Here is a 25,830-nt window from a genome sequence, read left to right as displayed (position 1 = left end):
ATAGGGACGTAGTTTGGTTTTAAACCTCGGTTACTGGAGAAAATATGGTTGTCATGTTACATAAGGTTTTCTTGTGTTCGAAATTTGTTACGGGACCAGTCATTATGGGTGTTGTGAAGGACTTGCCTGTTTGAAAACATAGGAGTTTTGGTTGGGAAATGATTTGACTAGTCAGTGTTGTCAGCCGAAATGTGACCAACTGTTAATTAAAGACAGCACGTTACCAATAGAAGAGAGTGAGGTTGATGAGATTAAGTATCCTGCGTGTGTAAAGACTAGGGTTATGGCCAGTAGGTTAGCACAAGACGCAGAGGATATTTGTGATTTGTCTGATACGTGTGTGAGCCATGAAATTGGAGTGGATGAGGTTATCAGTAAAATGGTAGATAAGTCAACTGACAAATTAAATGTGGTGGAACCTGTTGATCTCCCGCAGAGGGGAATTGAACCAGTTGTGTTTGATAGAGGGGATTTACCTTGTAATAGACAAGAGTTAATTCTAGAGCAGGGGGCTGATCAAAAATTGTTGGCAGTTCGCACTACCTTGTTAACTGTGGACAAGGGAGTATTAATAAATAAGAGAGTTAGAGATCGGAGGTTGCCGGCGACCGAACTAGCTAGGACGCAACTGAGCCATGCTCAGAGCAAAATAAAATCAGTGTTTGATAGGAAGACCAGGAGTCGGGAATTTAAACCAGGGGATAAAGTGCTGCTGTACCTTCCCATTAAACGGGGTTCATTACAGAACAGGTATTTCGGTCCCTATGTTGTGCACAAACGAGTTAATGAGACAGGGTATGTGATAAACACTCCTGATAGGGTTAGGAAAAGTAGGTATTGTCACATCAATTTTCTAAAAGGTTATTTTGACAGACTGCCGATAGTTCCAGAGAGACCGGTCCAAATTGAGAGACACTCAATTTCCTGTGATGACGTCAAGACTGCGGAGATCAAGTTGGCCAACAGCCAGATTCTAGCAGACTTGAACCCCCAGCGAGCAAAGCTGACTACATTGATACAAGACAATGTTTCCATTTGTCGGGACCTTCCATCGGTTACCAATACCTTCAGCCAAGATGTGCGCTTGGAACCCAACGCTACACCGCGTCGACAGCATGCCTATCGGAGAAAACCTGGAAAACGTGCGACGCTGAGAAAGAAGGAAACGAAGTTCCATTGGTCAAGTGAATGCGAGAAGTCATTCAACCGTCTCAAGCCGAGGCGCTACTCGTCTCCCGTGATGGCAGCACCAGACTACCGAATGCCGTTGAAGCTAGCTGTAGGTGCCAGTGACGTGGGTGCTGGAGCGGTGCTGTTCCAAGAAGACGAAGACGGACTGGACCATCCTAATGAAAGCCTCCAACCAGAGAGTTTTGAGATGGAGTCTTCTTCTGCAAGAATACCCAATTACCATTGAACATATCAAGGGCACATCCAATGTAATCGCTGATGCCCTGTCCCGAAGTTGAACGTTATGATAATGTGTTGACATTCTTTATTTCTGTTTTGTTTATATATATTTTATTTGTATACCAGGGACTCAGAGACCCAGTGTGATTACTGGTAGTCACCTTATTATTACATGCGTTATAAATGCCCGTATGCGTCGGTTAACGCACCCCTTTGTTTTAATGTAGTATATTTCCCTATTCCTAGAGTAGAGGAAATATCCTTTTTGAGGTTGGGGTGTGTCACGGAACATGCTCTTAAATTTGTTTTCGCCTGTGGCGATTTTAATTGTGTTAAAGGGCCGTGTGCAGTTTATTGCCCGTAGCCCAGGTGGGCACTTGTTACGTAATACTTCGCGCGATCGGACATTCCAATATGCACTTAGTCCAGCTGTGGAGGCCATGTGGCTAGTAGTTACGTAATATCTCCGGTAGTGCTGTTTATGGCCAGGAGATTGCTCGCGGTTGGCAACAGCCAGACTGACGATCAGAGAGAAATATACCGACTCTAGTAGAGGTAGACTATGAGATGATACGTGAGGTACCGCCTTGTACCCCCAGGCAAAATCCTGATTTATAATAAATAGCTAGTGTTTTAGAGATATCGAAGAGAACGAATAGGAAGGCTCCGAGGGAACGTTAGTCCGTTTGGACTTTGGTAAATATATTATTTCTGCTCTGTGTATAACCTTGATGTGATTGATGTGACTTTAAATATTTTGATACTGTATTATACCAATATTCTTTAGACAGTGTCTTCGGTCATCTGACGAAGTAAATCGTAGACTTTTTGTTCTAACATTATATGAGTATTTGGTCATATAAAGCTTAGCCAGTCATCCTAGCGGACCTAGGTACACTGTAGGTTATTGTCTTTATTGTGATAGGAACCAATATTAATTCTGTGTCACAAGGTTACTGAATGAGTAGTTAGGGTTAATTAAAAATTAACCAGTTAGGAATGGTGTTGTAATTCCTTTATTAATTAACTTCTCCTGGAAGCGTTTCTCAATTATCACACGTGTGGGTGTGGTGTAATGGTGAAGTGATTCGCATATTGTGTAACTAGACACCTAGAGATTAACTAATTAAGTGATCAGTTCTGGGTTGTTATTATTGTTGTTATTAATTAACTACTACGGCTGTACATTTGTCAGCGTAGATTAATACAGATTCCAAAGTGTATTGTGTTTTTGTTGTGTTTCTAGAGGACTAACGTGCTATATTAATATATACTTTATAAGATCGTATCTCTGATCATACCTAGAGACGAGCCATACTAGGGTTTAACAGCCTGTTACAGAGAGATCTAATAGATATACAAGTAGGAGAGACATTTTGATAATCGTGTTTTATTCGGTTACGGGAATTATAGAATCCCCGTGACACTTGGCTTCAGGATGGCAATAGGCACAGAAATGTTGCTCTGAGACTTGGTGTCAGTCAGAATGTCGTTGGCCGACTGTGGCAACGGTACCAAGCAACGAATTCTGTTCGAAATCGTCCACGTTCGGGAAGACCCCGAAGCACTACAAATAGAGAGGACCGCTACATCACCAATATGGCTCTACGTCAACGCACAACCACTGCACGCCGATTACGTGACAATCTGCGGACTGCGACTGGAACTCGAGTGTCTGATCAAACCATACGCAATCGTCTGAGAGCCAATAATCTACGCTGCCGTCGCCAGGCTGTTCGACCACCACTCCTACCACGTCACAGAACGGCCAGACGTCACTGGTGCACGCTTCATCTGCGGTGGCAACGTGTTCAGTGGGGTCGAGTGATGTTCACTGATGAGTCCAGGTTTAGTCTCCAGTTCAACGACGGTCGGGTTCGTGTCTACAGATGTCCTGGGGAGCGCTTCGCTGACGTTAACGTTAGACAACGTCACCGGTTCGGTGGTGGCAGCGTCATGGTGTGGGGCGGCATCTCTATCCACCACAGGACCCCCCTCTATGTGGTGGATGGCAATCTGAATGGAATCCGCTATCTGAATGAGATTATCCGGCCGTTGGTTCTCCCGGGCCTTCAGCAGATTGGCGGCGGGGCAGTTCTGCAGGATGACAATGCCAGACCCCACCGCGCCAGGGTGGTAACGGACTTTCTCAGACAACAAGGTATCGCCAGGATGGATTGGCCAGCATATTCGCCTGACTTGGCCCCAATAGAGCACGCCTGGAACGAATTAGGCAGGAGAGTTCGGGATAACCATGCCCCTCCGGCCAACCTTCATGGTCTGGGTCAACTTCTTATGGCAGAGTGGCAGGCCATTCCCCAAGAGTTCTTCAGACGTCTGATCAACAGCATGAGGCAACGATGTGTCGAGTGTATTCGCGCCAGGGGTGGATTCACACACTATTAAACGAATGTTCTAATGTGTAAAATCCATGTTTGACAACCTTCAACTTTGACAGCATGTCATGTGACTTTCTTGTATACAGTGACGTTTATTTGTGTTTTTTTGTAAATATGGAACAATAAATAAAAAAATTGGTGTAGTTTACATCATCAATCTAATACACTCTGAAACTTATTTGGTTATAAATTTTTGACCCTTAAATTCTTTTGAGTAGTATATAAATAATAATTTTATCAAAATCTATAAATGAAGAAATAAAGAACGAAAGAAATGAACAAGTAAATAAATAATTAAATTGATATCTGCATACATATACATGTCCACAAGTTGCTCATTGCATTTAATTGTTGACATTCTAAAAATTGCTATTATTAATGAATCGATTTGCAGTCATGCTTGCTTTGTGCCATATTATAAGGATCCAATTGTATCGGTGCAAATTACAAGTATTTTGGTCTGGGTGTGTTTATTTTGGTATCATTACAAGCGCCGCGTTTCGTAGAACATCTATTAAAATCAGCTTTCGGGAATTTTTATCGGACGTATTAATATTTTAAGCTATTTTAAAGGAAAATAAACCAAGGTTTTTCGTGATAGACTACTTTCAACTGGGTGTTTGCTTAATTAGTTACGTTATTTGTGGTTGTGTCTGCGGCAGGGTGAGGAGGACTGCCAATGGAATCAAGCTTGATACGACTGGCTGGCTACCCGTCTGCAGTCATAACCACTAACAAAAGGAAAGAAAGTTTGAAACGGTACCATTGGTGGACTTTCACACCTGTGACAAAAAGAGATGTTGTCAAGCCTTTCTTAGCTGAACAGACCTCTATCACATTCCACTGCGTATGTGCCCGTTGCGGGGTAACTTGAGGACGCAAACCACGAACTTACGCAAGATCTCGCAAAAATAGACCTGTGAACAAGTTGAAGGGCACAGACCATGGGAGGCCACGCAATAGGAATGTGAATATCTCCATGATTAATTATTCTATCAGTAGGGAACCTAAAAAATCTGTCGACATGCAACAAGACTTGTTGGAGACATTTGTGAATTATTGCTTATCACGAAATAAAAAATATTTGGTTGTTAACGCCCAACAAACCATCGGTTCGGATTCGTACGCAATAAATATCGGATATAGGCTGAACTAATATTAATGTGTGCGCACGTGTATGTATGCAGATATTTATTGTATTTAACATGATTTAAATATTTATAAAGCATTATACAAATAAATGCATTCAGGATTCTTGTCGGGATTTCTTTTCACCAAGTTATTTAAAATTTTGTTCGGTATTTGGAATAAAATGATACATATCAAATTTGAGCTATGGTATATAAAACATTAGAATCAGGCCCGTAGGAACGATATCTGTAGTGGAGGGACACAATCTAGTTGGTGGGTGTGTGTGTGGGGGGGGGGGGGGGGGGGGGGGCAAAAGCCCCGTTTCGGTTGCTACCGACCTGAGAATGGTAACTGTATTGCATATACAGCTATTTAAATTCGAAGCAAGATTATTTAACCAAAGAAAGATGTAAGTTTTATTTATAACAGATTAGACTAGCCGACAACTTGATAATATAGCTACAAACTCAGGATGGTCTCTTTATTATAAACTCATGAGGGTTTATTATGCGCAGTCATAAGGTACCAGTCATAAGGTACTTCGCTTGAGTGTTTGAAGCAAACATATTAAGTACCATGTCAGGCCCGTAGCCAGGGGGGAGGGGGGGGGGGGGGGGGGGGTTATCGGACAATCCCCCCTCCACGCAGGATTGAGAGTTTCGCTCAAATGAAAAAGAAAAATCGGATTTTACATATAAAAGTCCTTGTCCCCAAATGACCGGGATAACGTAGCAAGAACGTCTGTCTGAGGTTCCATTTGCTGAAGGTTCGATCCTCCTCAGTGGGCCCGTTTGAGAAGTATGCCATGTATCATTTATTATAAATACATTGGTACGACTGAAAACAAACGGTTTCTTGTCGTGGCTCTGTGACCAGGCCATTTTACATGCATACCACAACTTCATGCAACTTGTTAACGTATATTTCGCAACAAAAGTGTATTATTCTCGAGTGTAACCGGCGTCAACTCATTGTTTGGCAAGGGGTTCTATATAGATATATAGATATAGATATCTATATTTATATATATAGAGAGAGAGAGATATAGATATAGATATATATATATATATATATATATATATATATATAGAGAGAGAGAGAGAGAGAGAGAGAGAGAGAGAGAGAGAGAGAGAGAGAGAGAGAGAGAGAGAGAGAGATAGATATGTAAATATGTATCAAAGTTCTGATGGTATCGCTAACGATCTCGACCAGTGTTCTCAGGTACAAAATACAAAATAGTAACCAAACACTATTGTACATACAGATATATGTTTACTTCAAACTGATCTTCATGTAAAGAAGATGTCATCTTCTAAATTCTTCAAAACAAACAACGCAAACAGCCGCGTTTACTCGGTTTCTGACGTCATGCTAAATTGTAGGTTTTCGCGTGTGACAGCTCATATATGTTTTAAAGCCGCACACCCTAGTTCCATCCAGCGAAAATAAATTATAATTTGGTTAATCTACAAACCTGTAACACACTTAGATCACGTTTTTATCAAATGGAGTGAAAAAGCAGGTTTTATATCGATAAATACCATGGGAATCCCCATGTCCCAATTGCTTGAAATAATTTTGAAAGTTTGTATTCTGATGTCACCGGTAGATGTCGCTCGAAGCACAACAATGCCTACGTCACGGCAAATTTCACAGACTTGGGGTGCGTTCGTTTCACCTCTCCTGGACATGTTCCAACTGTTCTGTCCTGGTTGTATCCCCTCTCCAGATATCGTAAGACTTGGCAAAATTATTGGTTTTAAGGGTTTGTAACGTTTTGTATTGAGACACTTACTTGTCTGAACTTTATTGTTACTGAAAATGTTCACGAACTGTGAAGAAAAATCTCACAAATGAACAACAACAAATCGGATGTTGATTGCGCGAACCGTGCACGAGAAAACAAACCGAACCAAAATGATAACGGTCACGTGATATACCAACGTCTGTGGCATTGAAATGGAAATATCCCCTCTAAAAATAGATTGGACGTCGCTTGCTTAACGGTTTTTTCTCGACAACACGTCTTGTGAAAAAATGCAAAAAATGCATTTCGTGGTTTTACAAACATCAGGATTACCAAAAAGCACTTCAGGTGAATGGAAATGTGTATTCTAAATAATAAAGTGTAAGTAAAGTGCAATTTTATTTGTGAAAAATGGGGTTTAATAGCGAAAAACAACGCCGTAATGGTTAACAAATAAACGTAACTAGGGTGTGTCCCTTTAAAACTTCATAAATATCAGATATTATTTCAAATGAAGTTGTATGTATCTGATATAAATGATAGTGAAAATAAAATAAAATAAAATAATAAATAAAATAAGATAAATAAATAAGTAAATAAATAAATAAATAAATACATAAATAAATAATTTGTGGATAGACGTGTAACATTAATTAGTAGTTGTACGACTGTCTTTTTTAATGAAACGATATTGGGAAAATAGAGCTGTGATAAAAGGTCTATGTGAATTAGGGGTTTATTTGGGGGGTTTTAGGGAGAAGGGGAGGCATATTTTATTAAACTTTAAATACTGATACATGTGGAGAATTAAATATCACTGGTAAATCCGCGTGAATATTTAAGTGTAATTCTGATTGTTAAAAGTAGCAAACACATTCCACTACAGTTAATTTTATTGTACGAATCTTTTAATTTTGCGCTATCAAAATACCCTTGACAGGCGGCTCCAGAGACTTCGTCTAAGTTAATGTCTTAACATGTCTTGGTCTTAAACCATTCCGATGTAAACTTTAGTAGACTGTTTTTCGCAGCCATTTTAACATCTTATACGAAATATGTACGTTAGTCGCTAGAGATTCACAGCTCCTACGAAGCTACTCACGACGCTGATGACAACTGTCGATCATGCCCCCCATTTTGTATATAGCCTCGATACCATCCAATTCGGCAAGAGACGGTACTCTTCGCGCACATATGCAATGGGAATGTGAACGAGGTCTATTCAGACCCGTGATAATGCTGTATACGCATTCAGAGGAACGCAAGTGTTTTATTATAAAAACAAATATATATATATATTAATTATTTTTTTTTTTTTTACGGCAATGAATTAGGACACAAAACTGGGGCATGGTGCAGCGCCCTTTTATATATTGCTAGCTAGAACACTGTATTCATGCAAGTGGTTTTATAGTAAACGTAAACACGATAGATACCATTATGTGAATGTGTGTCTTAATCCCCTGGGTAACATTCATTTGACGTTATGATCCCGTTTCTCAAGGCAAATAATAGTTTTACTATGAGAGTAGTAGACAATGGGAGATCAGTTCTACTGACGGACCAGTACTGCTTCTAACTATAGGCACTGTTACTGGAGTTGATGCTAAACACATCTAAGTTTAGTAAATAATTATGAGTAATCATGAAAGTAATCGCGGATTACGATTATATTAGCAATGTAATCGATTACGATTGCGATTATATGACATTCTCAAACAATGTAATCGATTACGACTGCGATTACATGAAAACATGTCCATGCTGGCCATCCCCCGATGACACATCATCTCTGTCTCTGTCTCTGTCCCAATATATATATATATATACTACTCAAAAGAATTTAAGGGTCAGAGGATATTTTCGACATTATTTTCTGAATGTCAATTATATTAGCTAGACCATAATGTCACGCATGGTATTGTTCCATTTTGACGAAAGTGGGTCTAAGCAACCCATAAATGAATTAAAATCCACTGTCATTGACACTGTCGACTAGTTCTAATGGCGAAAACATGCTTACATTTGCACGTAAATTAGGGCGAAAGCGAAAGGTCTGCTAAGTGCCCATAACTTGCTTTTTCACAAAGCGCTTCATTTGCACGCTTTGCATGTGTATTCCATGTTCCCAATGCTGAATTTCCGTATAATTGGAGCTTGCGTTCGTGTACGGTGCACACTCCATATTCGACAATGGTACGACATCAACTGACTATCGAAGATCGAGGAAGGGCTATTGCTTGGCTTCAGGATGACATTACGCAAAGAAATGTTGCTCTGAGACTTGGTGTCAGTCAGAGTGTCGTTGGCCGACTGTGGCAACGGTACCAAGCAACGAATTCTGTTCGAAATCGTCCACGTTCGGGAAGACCCCTAAGCACTACAAATAGAGAGGACCGCTACATCACCAATATGGCTCTACGTCAACGCACAACCACTGCACGCCGATTACGTGACAATCTGCGGACTGCGACTGGAACTCGAGTGTCTGATCAAACCATACGCAATCATCTGAGAGCCAATAATCCACGCTGCCGTCGCCAGGCTGTTCGACCACCACTCCTACCACGTCACAGAACGGCCAGACGTCACTGGTGCACACTTCATCTGCGGTGGCAACGTGTTCAGTGGGGTCGAGTGATGTTCACTGATCAGTCCAGGTTTAGTCTCCAGTTCAACGACGGTCGGGTTCGTGTCTACAGACGTCCTGGGGAGCGTTTCGCTGACGTTAACGTTAGACAACGTCACCGGTTCGGTGGTGGCAGCGTCATGGTGTGGGGCGGCATCTCTATCCACCACAGGACCCCCCTCTATGTGGTGGATGGCAATCTGAATGGAATCCGCTATCTGAATGAGATTATCCGGCCGTTGGTTCTCCCAGGCCTTCAGCAGATTGGCGGCGGGGCAGTTCTGCAGGATGACAATGCCAGACCCCACCGTGCCAGGGTGGTAACGGACTTTCTCAGACAACAAGGTATCGCCAGGATGGATTGGCCAGCATATTCGCCTGACTTGGCCCCAATAGAAAACGCCTGGGACGAATTAGGCAGGAGAGTTCGGGATAACCATGCCCCTCCGGCCAACCTTCATGATCTGGGTCAACTTCTTATGGCAGAGTGGCAGGCCATTCCCCAAGAGTTCTTCAGACGTCTGATCAACAGCATGAGGCAACGATGTGTCGAGTGTATTCGCGCCAGGGGTGGATTCACACACTATTAAACGAATGTTCTAATGTGTAAAATCCATGTTTGACAACCTTCAACTTTGACAGCATGTCATGTGACTTTCTTGTATACAGTGACGTTTATTTGTGTTTTTTTGTAAATATGGAACAATAAATTAAATGTTTGGTGTAGTTTACATCATCAATCTAATACACTCTGAAACTTATTTGGTTATACATTTTTGACCCTTAAATTCTTTTGAGTAGTATATATATATATATATATATATATATATATATTTATACACACACACTACCTGCATTTTTAATGGAGACACATGGAGCAACAAGCAAACACTAAAGGTGGTTGTGGGACAGAGACGATGTGTGATGGGGGATGACCAGCATGGACCATCTAAAGCGATGAGACAACTTTCCATGAAAAACCTAATTATAATTCAGTGATGAAAATAACATTGGACAAAAAGTGCGGAATATTACCGGGATTTAAAAGGTAGGTGCTAATGTGAACTGTTCATAAAACAACGACAGAGAAAAAGTTCGGGTAAAGATGGAATTCAAACTTCTGGGAAAATGGGATTGATTTTCATTACTGATCTCAAATAGATCATGTGTATGAAAAACGATTAGTATAGAGAGGTGATATTTTAATCTCAACAACAAATTTACCGTTATCGTGATAAAATCGTATCCACGCACAAGACGGTGCAGAAAGGATATTTTGTCAGATTATCTTAACAATGAACCGCTGACAGGTGCTTCGTGTACATGAGGACTGCCACTCCACAACACTGGTTTGACAAATCTAACATGCACTAGACGGAGCTAACTGTGTATTATCTCCCCCCCCCCCCCCCCCCCACGTGATTCTTGGTGAGAAATTACTCGTTGGACATAATGTTCTCTGATATAGCGCCTCACCAAGCACCGTGTAAGGCATATTATATTTAGATTGAGAACCGAACATAATAGACTAAATAGCCACTTATACAGACTCCAGCTCTCGAATACAGCAATGTGTCTATGTGGACAGGGAGAAGAGACAACAACCCACTAGCTCCAGGACTGCAACCAGCACCAACAAATAAGAGACCACATATGGCCTGCTTACGTATCCTTGGCAGAAAAATTACATGGCAACAAAGAATACCTTAAGAAACTGCCCAGTTCACCCTGATGTCGGGTAGAATCGTTTAAGCTGGAAAAGCAACCTATTTAGGACTCAACAGTCATGATTAGAGTGCAAGAAAAGAAGAAGACTGAAACGTGATGGGGTAGCGAGAAAAAGAAAAAGAGAGAGAGAGAGAGAGAGAGAGAGAGAGAGAGAGAGAGAGAGAGAGATATGGGGGGGGGGTAGTTGGAAAGAGATGTGATGACACGCACTCGTGAATCAGCTGCTTAATACAGGTGGCCGCTTGCGCAAGTTTGATTTTTTACCTTTCCTTCACAATGTCCACAGTGAGCGTGTTGGTGGCCACGAGTTCGTCAACACTCGCGCTCAAGGTCTTGGTAGCGTTCAGCATGTTGACAGCAGTTGGTCTGGAGGTTACCAGATACTGCAGTTGGTCCTTGATGAATGATGCTAGTTCTGGCAGTGTCTCGAACTCCTTGTTTGTTAATTCCACCGCCAAACTAAGGCATCCTGCTATAGCTATTGCTGGTGCTCCACGGACCTTAGCAAAAGAAACAGGAATGTCTATTACGTCACTTCAGCACATTTGAAACTACGGTTATTTGGTATCTTATATATGATGACTGCACAACAATTGAATCTATAACAGAGCAAGAGTGCACCGTGGTCTGCAATGTGGGCTATTTGTCCACAGTACAGCACGTACCACGACCTGCAAATATATCAATCAGGGGGCACTAGTTGGGACGAAAAAAACTTTCAATGTCCCTCTTAATTTGAGAAATCGCATCCCTATCTTGAAAACAACGCTAATGACAAACTCATAATTCAGAAAAATGGTAGGTCTAATACACCAATATACCAATGATTAACTCATAATTCAGAAAAATGGTAGGTCTAATACACCAATATACCAATGATTAACTCATAATTCAGAACACAGGCAAATAGATGCTTTGAAACAAGAATAGCAAGCGATTATGGCTCATATGGAAAAATATAGAAAGATGTCAGCAACCGGCGCCTTTCAGTTGGGGTGGGGCGGCAATGCTGCCAGTGCATAATTATCACAGTTGGAATGGGGTGCCGTGGTGTGGGGCCGTAATGGCCACTTGCCAAGAAAGTCTAACATCCATGATAAGTGTACGGACGTATTTGTTCCAACGGATGAGTAGTAGATGGTTGGTTCGCGCTTGTCCTCTGATAACTAATATCTCATATGAACGAGACTGGGACTTTAAACAGCTGAAATACTCGCCTGGTAAACAGTCTTATCAAATGAATACGAGTCATCCATTACGGGGATTCAAAGTAAGGACATCTTTTTAATTAGGTTGCAAAACATCCTCACCGTGTTCATCACAAAATGTAACCATCGTGACATTCTGTAGCCGATGTTCTCTCCAGTAGCCATGCTGGTTCGTGTGTTATATAGGCCTACTGGATTAAATTCATTTAGCATCAGATATTCAACTAGAATGCATGGGGCATGTTACCGGGAAATGTAGGGAAGGAGTATAAATAGTCATTAAGGGCTCATTTGCAAGCACGTCACTGTTGACAGCGTCAGGACACTTCATACCACAGCCATCTATGTATCAGACGTGGGGTAATGGTTGGAAGGTGATAAAAGCATTCCGTGCACTGAAGCGATAATTTTTGCGATTATCGCACCTTGGGCGAGCGCTCTACCACTGAGCTACATCCCCCACCCCCACCCCCACCCCCACCCCTACACATTAACAACCAAACGTCGCAAGCTACTCATGGAATTCGACAGCACGTACACACTGAAATTATTACACAGATTATTTTTAAATGATAGCTACGTTCTGGGATGCACTGTAAATCTACCTTTCCATTTATCACACAAAAATTGAGCCGTGTTACAGTAGTCCTATACAAATGATCTAGGCTATATGCATGCAATTTATCCTTTTCAGTCATGCATGCGGTTTTTATCGCCTTGAATACGCATATAAAATTCCGACTGTGTTCACCAGCTCTGTTTTTTGAACACCACATCATCCGCCTGACGAATTTATTTCCAGATTCGTATGCACTGCAGGTAAAACCGTAAAACTGAATTCTGAGCGACGACCGATAATCGATCTATAGCACCCGTTAATAATTATGGCACTACAGGTCTACAGTACAATGTGAGACTTCTGCGTTAAATGTGTGAACTACCTGCATCTTCTTTATAATTTCCCATCCGTCCCGTGTGTGCTTGACGTCGATGTATTCCTTGTGTGCTGGCAGTAACAACTGATCCAAAACCAGAAGACTTCCTCGCTCATACTTTATGGACTGCAGCGCCATGTTGTTTACAGCTGGAAAGTGGGTTAAACACTATGGAGGACGAGTCGGGCTGTAGATGTGAGGTCACAGATGTTTATTTAAAGCCCCCGACTCTCTCGTTATGCATACAATTTATTTACCGGGCTCGGTGGCGCAATGGTTAAGCTATCGGACTATAAGCTGGTAGGTACAGAGTTCGCAACCCGGTACCGGCTCCAACCCAGAGCGAGCTCTTAAGGGCTCAATGTGTAGGTGTAAGGCCACTATACCATCGATCTTCTCTCTCACTAACTAATAACCAACTAACCCACTGTCCTGGACAGACAGCCCAGATAGCCGAGGTGTGTGCCCAAGACAGCGTGCTTTAACCTTAATTGGATATAAGCAGGAAAATAAGTTGAAATGAAAAACAATTTATTTTGAGCTACTACAAACAACAGAAAATGTAGCCTAAGTAATAGTAATGTTCAGTTTAACGATAAACGCTGTTACATATCAGTAGAATAACTATAGAGCTGCCTATAATACGGGTTTCCGCCTTTAATTCACCGAGTCTACTTCGAGACTGCATGTATTCCTAATAAAAATGTTTTTGTTTCTTGCAGTGGTGGTGGTAGTGGTAGTAATATTTTTTTTTTCGTTTTTTGTCTTATTGAAATAAAATAAATCAAAGACGAGGTGCTTGCGTCGTATTTCATTTATTTCAATTCAACTTATTTTCGTGCTTATATCCAAATAAGGTTCAAGCACGTTGTCTTGGGCACACACCTCAGCTATCTGGGCAGTCTGATCATGACAGAGGGTTAGTTGTTAGTGATTAGTGAGAGAGAAGAGGGTGTAGTAGTCTTACACCTACCTATTTAGTCACTCTGGGTGGGAGCCGGTACTGGGCTGTGAACCCTGTACCTACCAGCGTTATGTCCGATGGCTTGACTACGACACCGAGGCCGGTTTGGATGGTAAGATCGGACCCCTTGGCTGGAACCTTTATCTGATTGTTTTCCCTGTCCCAACCTGTTCCCCTCAACTGACACATCAAAGGTCGTGGATCGTAAGATCGGACCCCTTGGCTGGAACCTTTATCTGATTGTTTTCCCTGTCCCAACCTGTTCCCCTCAACTGACACATCAAAGGTCGTGGAATGTTCTGTGATGTCTAGGAATGTGCACATAAAATTCCCTTCGCTTGCAGCTAACGGAGAAATGTGAAGGATTCCTCTGAGACTAATTCAGGAGACATGTCAAAAGTTGATTTATAGTCAACTATGAAGCACACATCCGTTAATTAGCAGTACAGACGGTAAAACAAGAAACAACAACAAATGTTTTAAAGACTATATATGTGGCAACCTGTACTCAGTGGCCACCTGTCTTAAGCGGCCACGTTTATCTACTCCCTTGTGTGGCCGCTTAAGACAGTATATATATATATATATATATATATATATATATATATATATATATATATATATATATATATATATATATATACAGTGAAATCCTTTAAAAACCGAAAGTTAGTTATTTATTTCATAGATACAGATACACACGTGCACGCAGAAATTTGATATCTGTAAAATGTCTCATCGGAATACGTCGGGCACTTTTCAGGGTTTAAACGAAATTGGCCAAGATGTTCCGAATATTTCCGATGTAATTGAAGGAAAATAAAACTAACGTGTTATGAGTTTCTAAAAAAAATTCACAAAAGTGAATCTTCTGAAAACCGGATCCTGTCAAAACCGGACATATTCAAAGGTACCGTGGTGATCCGGTTTTGCCAGTTTCCACTGTATATATATGTATATGTGTGTGTGTGTGTGTGTGTGTGTGTGTGTGTGTGTATTCTCTCTCTCTCTCTCTCTCTCTCTCTCTCTCTCTCTCTCTCTCTCTCTCTCTCTCTCTCTCTCTCTCTCTCTCTCTCTCAAATATATATATCGATCGATGCCATAACCTGTCGATGCCATAACCTATGGAATCTGTCAAATGTTTTGTTTATACTTTTTATGAGATAGTCTTTTAATCTGGCGTTATCAAAACCCTCGGGTACGAGTCGCAGAGACTTTGTCCAAGTTGTTGCACTTCTTTTTAATTTGAACCATTCTGCTGTAAATTTCAGAGGACCGTTTTCTACGGCCATTATACCATCTAATTCGAAACATGTACATGTTAGTTGCCAAAGTTTAAAGTCTCCTACGAAGCTACTCAAGTCACCCATAACAACCTGTCTGTCACGCCCCCCAATTTGTAAATAGACTAGTTTCAGTCTATTTTGTCAAGGGGCGTTACTCTTCGCGCGCATGCGCAATAGGAATGCGAAATACCTCATGAATAACTCATGAAAAAAAAAAACGTCGTAAGAACACACAGTCATAAACAAATATATACATATATATTTGTTTTATGTAGTATCATGATAGATATCTTTGTTTTGTTTATATAAATTCCACAAAATGAGTACCCCACCCCCACACCTTTTATCAACGTAATGTATATGTATCTGTACTGTGGATATGTGGACCCAATAGTGTATGTATTTTTCGTGCTGGGGTGTCGTTAAACATTCCTTCATGCTGGGGGGGGGGGGGGGGTAAGACTGTGATGAGCGACATTTATAGGGGAAGTCGAGTCATGCTCCCCCTGAAAACAAATACTGAAAAAAGGAGAAAATTTGCTTGCACACGTGCCTGCATTAATTCATTTTGGATCCATTCACCTGACTGAGGGTTTTTTTTCGTTCCAACCAGTGCACCACAACTGGACACAGGCCGTGGTATGTACTTTCCTGTCTGGGAGAGTGTATATAAAAGATCCCTTGCTACATTAGAACAAATATAGCGGGTTTCCTCTGTTGACTACGTGTCAGAATTACCAAATGTTTGACATCCAATAGCCGATGATTAATTAATCAATGTGTTCCAGTGGTGTCGTTAAACAAAACAAAGAAAGAAACAAAAATTAATTCATTTTGATATGTGCAATTTGCATAACGTCACCATGAACAACAATCCTTGTACGAACGAATAACTTCTATCATAGAAGTTCTACAAGAGCTGGAACAATATATAATTATATTCTTCAACCTTGTTGGTAATCCTTCATGGCATGTGGGTAGAACATTGAAACCTTTCATCTGTTATGAACAGTGGTGCGGGACGTAGCCCTGTGATAAAGCGTTCGCCTGATGTCTGCTTTGGGTAAAATGTCTGGCGTAAGGAGTCAATTAAAGGAATAGCAATAGAAAAAAGATAATATAAAATAATGCAGTATGCAGACGATACAGCTATAACACTCGATGGGACAGAAGCTTCACTAAGGAACACATTAAATTTAAAAAATAAATTTTCTAAATTCTCAGGATTGAAACCAAATATTGAAAAAACTATTGCTATTTGGATCGGATCAAATTCAAATAATACTCATAATGTATGTAAAGATAAAATCTTAAAATGGTCACAAAAGAATTTTACCTTCTTGGGAATTACATTTAGTGTCCAGTTAAATCAAATTGTTCAATTAAATTACACTGACAAAATTGAAGAGATTTCAAAGTTACTGAATACCTGGTCTACACGTCATCTTACTATGCTGGGTAGAATTACCGTTGTCAAATCCTTGGCTCTATCTAAACTTGTTCACCTTATTCTCAGTATCCCCAATCCAGATAATGGCATAATAAAAACAACCAACAAGATTTTTTATTCATATATTTGGAAGAGTTCCATAGATAGAATTTCTCGGAATTCGCTAATGCAGGATATAGAAAATGGTGGTTTAAAAATGGTAAACTTAGAATATTTTATGAATTCCTTAAAATTAACATCGATTAGAAGAGCAATAAATGGACATGATTCATTATGGTATCATATCCTTAGATGTTACCTCTCAAACAAAAATATTTTATTTACTAATATAGGAGATGATTACCATAAACTGTATGGGAAAAAATTTACAAATATGTTCTGGAAACAGGTATTCAATATACTAGCATTATTTTTTAAAAAAAGTGGAACTTAATGAAAATGATGTAAGTTCTGAACCACTGTGGTTCAACTCCCTAATTAAAATTGGTAACAAAACTGTTTATTACCAGAATTGGAATATAATAGGTATAACAAACGTACATGATATGTATGACCCAGGTGGCAACTTATTTAAATATGATAGATTTTGTGAATTTTATGGCTTTCATCCACCATTTACTACATTTGAAGGGCTAAAGGCTGCAATATTACATACATGGCCATTTTTATCCACCAAACCACTTTCAGCTGACTGTCTATTTTGGCCAAAGTATATAAATACCATAATACAAAACAAACAGGGGTCAAAACATATATATAACACCTATATAAAGTCGTCTTTTTCTTCACCAAAAAATATATCAAAATGGGAAAGAGAATTAAATTTTGAACAAGAATACAATTGGTGGAAAAGTATCAACAGCAATGTGTTCAGTATATCTAAGGATACCAAATTAAGATGGTTCCAATATAGAATAATCCAAAGAATTCTCCCTACAAACAAATTTCTCTATAATATTAAAGTGATAAGCAGCCCAAATTGTAGCTTCTGTAATGCGTCTATTGAAACGTATACGCATTTATTTTTTGATTGTGTACACGTCCAAAATTTAATTAAACAAGTCGAGCAATGGATAAAAGAATCGGCAGACTTTATAGTTAGCTTTTCTCGTACCAGTTTCCTTCTTGGCCACTCAAAGAACAATATTATAATTGACATTATTGCTCTTTTGACAAAGCAATTTATATATAGTTCAAAATTTCTGAAGAAATCACTAGATATTAAAATATTAAAAATTCATATACATTCTTATTATATACTAGAAAAAAAATGTATTCCAATAAAATCAAATATAATGAATTTATTAAAAAAATGGAGTGTATACCATAAGTTGTTTGAATAAATATCATCCACCACTGACAGTATCTTAAGTATTTATTACCATATATACATTCTCATAAATTGAGTGTTTAGTACTGAGTGAGGTTCAATGACGTGTTGGCAAGAGGTTTGTTGTTTTATTTCATAGTATATTAATTTTGATCTGTGTATGTATGTATAAAAATATATATATACTGTGTGAAAATGTGACCAAAAATGAAAATAAAATATTCAAAAAAAAAAAGATGTCTGGCGTATTTTAAAATTCGTTTTCCTACCTGATATTTGGGAACCCTACCTTCTGATGAAATGTACTGGCAAACAGACCGTGTATATACCGTCTTCTTGGAGGTTTTTTTTAATCTAGTCAATTGACACTAAATTTTCACTTTATCGTTTTCATAAATAATTACTTCTAGTATCTCCAAAATAGAAACTACGACATTCATTTGAATTGCATTCTTTTTTATAATGTTCACGCTTATATTCATTTAACGTTCAAACACGCCTGAAATCAAGCATATATCATGACTGTATTTTAAAAATCTTTAATATTGTTTAACGGCACAAGAAAGCCTATGCACTTTGTAAATTGTTCAATGGAGCGTCAGTGGAAAGGAGGAATATTGGTGTGCATACAAATTCACGTTGAATTGTGGGAAGAACCAACCAATGTGATTCTAGCGAACTTTTGTAGCGAACTTTTTTGACCGGAAGTTATCGATTGGTAAAACAAAAAAGCTTGTCAAGGGAGACAACTCTTTATTACTTTTGTACATTTATCAGTTTTATTTGGAGCACCAGCTTAAATGTTTCGACATTGTCTCAATACCAATAATGAGCTGTTTAATGGTATATCGTACAAATAAATATAAAGAGACCTTGTATATGAACATAACGTACTGTAATTGTTATATATTTATCGTAAAATTTATTTAACAAGTTTATTAATTAATTTCTTTGATATCAAATAAAATTACTATTTCCCCTTTTTATATTGTTTTGAAACCCCCCCAGTCCAATACGTCTTGCTTACTAGCAATAAAGCATACATGTTGTTTATTTTAATGTGTAACCTTTGGTTTTTTTGTATTCCTGCTTTGTTTTTTTTGTTTTTGTTGATTAGGGGTTTTTTTTTGGTGTGTTTATGTCGGGGGGTGGGACTCACCTTCTGCATCTTGTATCTGTTAAACTTTTCGTTACATATTTTTGTTGTTGAAATGCATCAACCCTGATACCTTTGTGGTGACGTAAGTTAAGTGTACATACACACTAACTTAAAAGTACAATACTGTTACTTTAATTTTATAGAAAAGACAATCCATTGAATAATTTATGGAGTACTGAATCTTTTAATTTAAAAAAAAATTTATTGTAGAAAATTGAAAAATTTACCAACACATTCAATTTCAATTTCAATTTCTTTTAATATTGCGTCACCCCAAAGGTTTCGGCCTAATTGTCAGCATTTCTAAAATAATTTTTATTCTCAATAGGCCTTTCATGTAATTTTTTATACATGAAACCATAACTGGTCATCAGTCAGGGTATGAGAACAAAAAGGTTTTTCTAACTACCAAGTTTTATTTTGCATTCAAGAAGAAAGACGCTTCTTCTAGTGCCACCTTGACTGACAGAAAGATAATGTATTAACTGAAAGTAGTTAAACCCAGATTCCCAATGACTTATAAAATGTGGTCAATCATCTTGGGATCGCTGTAACCCAGCTAGATTTTCAACCATTACATTTAATAATTAATTATTTAATTATCCATACAACAATTAGTGAAACTGTTGTTCACATATACTCAGGGCTTCTAGAATGTTATAAAAAAAATCCCTTAGCCATGGATCAGTGATTTTAAAAATGTACTATCCATGATTAAAAATTAACTAGCCCCACTTTAAATATATACAATTTCACTAATAGTAATAATCAGATATGTTGTCTAAAGAGATAAGACCTTAAAAACCCCTAGATTGGGGGCGACAAGAGGGGGCAGCATATTCATATTCACAAAATAAGACAAGGTTGTTTTTTTCCAGTAGTTATTTACTAGCCCAACACTGAATATTACTAGCCATGGGAGTGGGGCTACCATAATGTAGAAGCCCTGCATATACTTTTTTATATATACAGACACTGCCAAATGATATAAACTTGAAATGTAATTTTTGCAAATATATATAAAGTATCTGTAGGTGTTATTAGTTTTTAATATTTCAATAATTTAATTAAACACATCAATTATATATGTATCCTTGTACAGAAGTAAACATTTTAACCCAAATAATGAAGAATGTGATGAAATAATGAAGAATGTGATTATTCCATGGTTATGACTCCTTTCAATTCGCAGGTGTTTATTGCTCAGCTATAATTCTCACTCGTTTCGAATAGCAATACACATATATATTATGTGCAACATATGGTACCAAGTTCACTTTATAATTGTAGCCAATGTCCTGAAAATATAAAAACTATAATTAGGTATGTGACACAGGGTATGAACTTAAGGATAATTGCCTACAGCAATTCTAAAATCTTTTGCCTACTGCAATTTTATAGTAATAACTTTGGATTAAAAACAAGAAATAATCCATTCAATCCACAATAATTTTTATCCATTGGCCCCCCAAAAATCTATTATTCATATAAGACCCGAACACTGCACAACATAAAATATATTACGTCAGTGGTAGAGTATCTGCCTGAAGTGCACTGGTGGACCCATATTTGTGGTAGATATGGTTGTGCTGTCCTGTCTAGGAAATACTATTTATGAATGCCATTCTACCAACTGTACAGAGTAACCTACATATACAAGTATATGGTAGATGTGACCAATGGTAATGTGGAGTAACCTTTGCTGCAACAGCACTAAATACATCATGCCTAACCCATGTACCAGATTCACCAAACAAATATTTCAAGTACACAGTAAGGCAAGCACTTCTTGCCGATCAGCATGCAATTCCAGTTCTGGACTGGAAACAGTACAGTTAAGTTTATAACATTCCTCAACAATGTCCAAATGCAACCGCAATAGCCACTTTTGGGCAAGTATTGGAATTGGGTGCACACCATCTTTCAGCAGTGTTCGAGTAAAAATTCGCCGGCCCGTTCGAGTACGACAAAGGTCACAATTAAATTTTAAGGTACAACGACCAAGATCACTGTTCAAATCTTCAATCGGAAATGGCTATGTAGTTCCTAACTCTACACTATAATAGGGTATCAGCCACACATAGTGATTCATGTCACATCATTTAGTTCTGTCTCTAAATGGAGCCTGAAAATAGGCAACAACCTAATTTCACGGACACCCATACAACCCCAATACCCACCCCATCTGCCCTTAAACCGATTTTCGTGACGGAAATGGCTATGTAGTTCCTAACTCTACACTATAATAGGGTATCAGCCACACATAGGGATTCATGTCACATCATTTAGTTCTGTCTCTAAATGGAGCCTGAAAATAGGTAACAACTTAATTTCACGGACACCCATACAACCCAAATACCCACCCCATCTGCCCTTAAACCGATTTTCGTGACGGAAATGGCTATGTAGTTCCTAACTCTACACTATAATAGGGTATCAGCCACACATAGGGATTCATGTCACATCATTTGGTTCTGTCTCTAAATGGAGCCTGAAAATAGGCAACAACTTATTTTCACGGACACCCATACAACCCCAATACCCACCCCATCTGCCCTTAAACCGATTTTCGTGACGGAAATGGCTATGTAGTTCCTAACTCTACACTATAATAGGGTATCAGCCACACATAGTGATTCATGTCACATCATTTAGTTCTGTCTCTAAATGGAGCCTGAAAATAGGCAACAACCTAATTTCACGGACACCCATACAACCCCAATACCCACCCCATCTGCCCTTAAACCGATTTTCGTGACGGAAATGGCTATGTAGTTCCTAACTCTACACTATAATAGGGTATCAGCCACACATAGGGATTCATGTCACATCATTTAGTTCTGTCTCTAAATGGAGCCTGAAAATAGGCAACAACTTATTTTCACGGACACCCATACAACCCAAATACCCACCCCATCTGCCCTTAAACCGATTTTCGTGACGGAAATGGCTATGTAGTTCCTAACTCTACACTATAATAGGGTATCAGCCACACATAGGGATTCATGTCACATCATTTAATTCTGTCTCTAAATGGAGCCTGAAAATAGGTAAGAACTTAATTTCACGGACACCTATACAACCCCAATACCCACCCCATCTGCCCTTAAACCGATTTTCGTGACGGAAATGGCTATGTAGTTCCTAACTCTACACTATAATAGGGTATCAGCCACACATAGGGATTCATGTCACATCATTTAGTTCTGTCTCTAAATGGAGCCTGAAAATAGGTAACAACTTAATTTCACGGACACCCATACAACCCAAATACCCACCCCATCTGCCCTTAAACCGATTTTCGTGACGGAAATGGCTATGTAGTTCCTAACTCTACACTATAATAGGGTATCAGCCACACATAGGGATTCATGTCACATCATTTAGTTCTGTCTGTAAATGGAGCCTAAAAATAGGCAACAACTTAATTTCACGGACACCCATACAACCCAAATACCCACCCCATCTGCCCTTAAACCGATTTTCGTGACGGAAATGGCTATGTAGTTCCTAACTCTACACTATAATAGGGTATCAGCCACACATAGGGATTCATGTCACATCATTTAGTTCTGTCTCTAAATGGAGCCTGAAAATAGGCAACAACTTATTTTCACGGACACCCATACAACCCCAATACCCACCCCATCTGCCCTTAAACCGATTTTCGTGACGGAAATGGCTATGTAGTTCCTAACTCTACACTATAATAGGGTATCAGCCACACATAGGGATTCATGTCACATCATTTAGTTCTGTCTGTAAATGGAGCCTAAAAATAGGCAACAACTTATTTTCACGGACACCCATACAACCCAAATACCCACCCCATCTGCCCTTAAACCGATTTTCGTGACGGAAATGGCTATGTAGTTCCTAACTCTACACTATAATAGGGTATCAGCCACACATAGGGATTCAGGTCACATCATTTAGTTCTGTCTGTAAATGGAGCCTGAAAATAGGCAACAACTTATTTTCACGGACACCCATATACAACCCCAATACCCACCCCATCTGCCCTTAAAAACATTTTCGTGACGAAAATGGCTATGTAGTTCCTAACTCTACACTATAATAGGGTATCAGCCACACATAGGGATTCATGTCACATCATTTAGTTCTGTCTCTAAATGGAGCCTGAAAATAGGTAACAACTTAATTTCACGGACACCCATACAACCCCATCTGCCCTTAAACCGATTTTCGTGACGGAAATGGCTATGTAGTTCCTAACTCTACACTATAATAGGGTATCAGCCACACATAGGGATTCATGTCACATCATTTAGTTCTGTCTGTAAATGGAGCCTGAAAATAGGTAACAACTTATTTTCACGGACACCCATACAACCCCAATACCCACCCCATCTGCCCTTAAACCGATTTTCGTGACGGAAATGGCTATGTAGTTCCTAACTCTACACTATAAATGGGTATCAGCCACACATAGGGATTCAAGTCACATCATTTAGTTCTGTCTGTAAATGGAGCCTGAAAATAGGCAACAACTTATTTTCACGGACACCCATACAACCCCAATACCCACCCCATCTGCCCTTAAACCGATTTTCGTGACGAAAATGGCTATGTAGTTCCCAAATCTACTCTATAATAAGGTATTAGCCATGCATAGGGATTCATGTCAGATCATTTAGTTCTGTCTGTAAATGGACCCCGAAGTTAGGCAAGAAATAATTTTCACAGGTACCCATATAAACAATATAGCCACCATTATTGAGATTTTTATGATTAAAATGGCTATATAGTTCCAAACTCTATTCTATAATAGGGCATCAGCCATGCACAGGGATTTATGTCATTATCATACCATGTAATACCTGATGAAAAAGATAATACTACCCAGAGTACACATTTCAGTTTCATAGAGAACCAAGAGATAGCTTCTAAGTAACCTGAATGGCTGAGCCTGCTGAAGTCGATTCCTAAGACTAGCAGTAAACCGGGTAGGCCTCTGTATCCGTCGAACTGAGGGGATCAATCGGGAGAAAGATCGGCTGGAATCTGAAGAAAAAAACTAATTTCCTCGCAACAGCGGGACTGAACATGTTAGTGGCTGTGAAAAAAAGACAAATATTATGATTAGATACAATTTAATTTAACAAAAACAACAATATTATACTAAGTAGTAAACAATGCAATGAACAAATTCTAAAGCACAATTATTTAAAAGACTTAAAGTGATGGCAAATTAATACTGCAATATTTTTTTTCAATCTATATCTATTAATTTTAACTCAGCGAACAAAACATGGAAGCTAGCGAACAAAATGGCAGAGGTAAGGGGGTGAGAAGCCGGATGCGCATTGATACCTAAACTAATAATCATATTTCAGAATTGTAATATATTAGTATTCACTGTATTGTGGAAGAAATAATTGTTTATTGCAAAAACACTATAAATCTATTGATACAAACAGAAAATAAAGTAAATCAATGTGGGAACTATATTCTGGAAAGACCTGACATCCGATAACCTCTTATTGTTCGCTGGCTTCACAGCGGATAGAAAAGTTCGCTAGTTTTATTTCAGTGAAGAACCATGTGCTTCCTTTTGTAAAAATCCATTAGAGAAAGCAGGTTGGAAATTGTTTATTGCTGTTGTTCACACGAAATAAACGCCGTTTTGGCTTAAATCTCAATTCGTACATGCAAAGGAGAGATAGAAAATTCATATAGTATAAAATTTGAAAATAAAAGGTAAATGATTTGTCACTTTTGTGTTTCCCAGGTGATTGATGTTGACGGTTTAATCGAAATCCGAACAAAAAGACTTGTCATAAACTCATTTCCTGACTGTATTCCCGAATTCTTGCATACACATCCAATATGATGTTAAAAGACATTTTGGCAAGTCTTTCTACCAACAGTTGGGTCGGGACGTAGCCCAGTGGTAAAAAGAAAAAACGTCAGTAAAGCAATACCTATTGTTCGAAACACACATGTTAATTGTGATTGGAGCTTCATAAATTCTAAAATCTGTTCTGTCCCGTTTTTTTTTATTGGGAAATGGGTTTTTTATTGTAAATATTGTAAAGCGGGTTTTTGGTATATTTACACTCAAAAAAACGTCACTAAAGCAATAGCTATTGTTCGAAACACACCTGTTCATTATTTCGTATAGTACAATCCCGAAAGCTGCTCATCCAATACGTGTCTTGGGTGTATTTCGGGGGTATCTTGGGGGTAAATAGTCGGACCCTAAAATCAGTCCTGTTCTGCATTTTACAAACAAGGCGGAAACGGACGTATGCATATGTTTAGGTCTGACAACAATATTTGTGCTTCATGTAAATTGTAAATCATATAATATTGATAAACTGTCAATAAAGTATATAAAAAAAAACCTTGTTGGGTACAATTTTGGCAGAATTATGTTTTTTGTGAGTTTTTTTGATTGCGAAAAGTTTTTTTGTGATTGTAAATGATTGTA

At 38.8% G+C, this 25,830-nt stretch overlaps 2 protein-coding genes across 2 annotated transcripts in view; one reads left to right on the top strand and one right to left on the bottom strand.

The window, feature by feature from the left end:
* Nucleotides 1–13,366, bottom strand: part of LOC121374128 (methylthioribose-1-phosphate isomerase-like) — a 22,169-nt gene extending 8,803 nt beyond the window's left edge. The window contains exons 1-2 of the mRNA XM_041501072.1: nt 13,194–13,366; nt 11,309–11,544 (exon numbers count right to left, since the gene is read on the bottom strand). Of these exons, the coding sequence (XP_041357006.1) occupies nt 11,309–11,544; nt 13,194–13,325 (368 nt within the window). The 5' untranslated portion in view covers nt 13,326–13,366. The remainder of the gene's footprint in view (nt 1–11,308; nt 11,545–13,193) is intronic.
* LOC121374129 overlaps nt 1–25,830 on the top strand; it is a 63,708-nt gene that overhangs the window by 23,014 nt on the left and 14,864 nt on the right. The gene's annotated exons all lie outside the window — the stretch shown is intronic.

The sequence above is a fragment of the Gigantopelta aegis genome, chromosome 6 (assembly GCF_016097555.1).
Source record: "Gigantopelta aegis isolate Gae_Host chromosome 6, Gae_host_genome, whole genome shotgun sequence".
Taxonomy (NCBI): Eukaryota; Metazoa; Mollusca; class Gastropoda; order Neomphalida; family Peltospiridae; genus Gigantopelta; species Gigantopelta aegis.
This window is presented reverse-complemented; position numbering and strand designations above follow the sequence as displayed.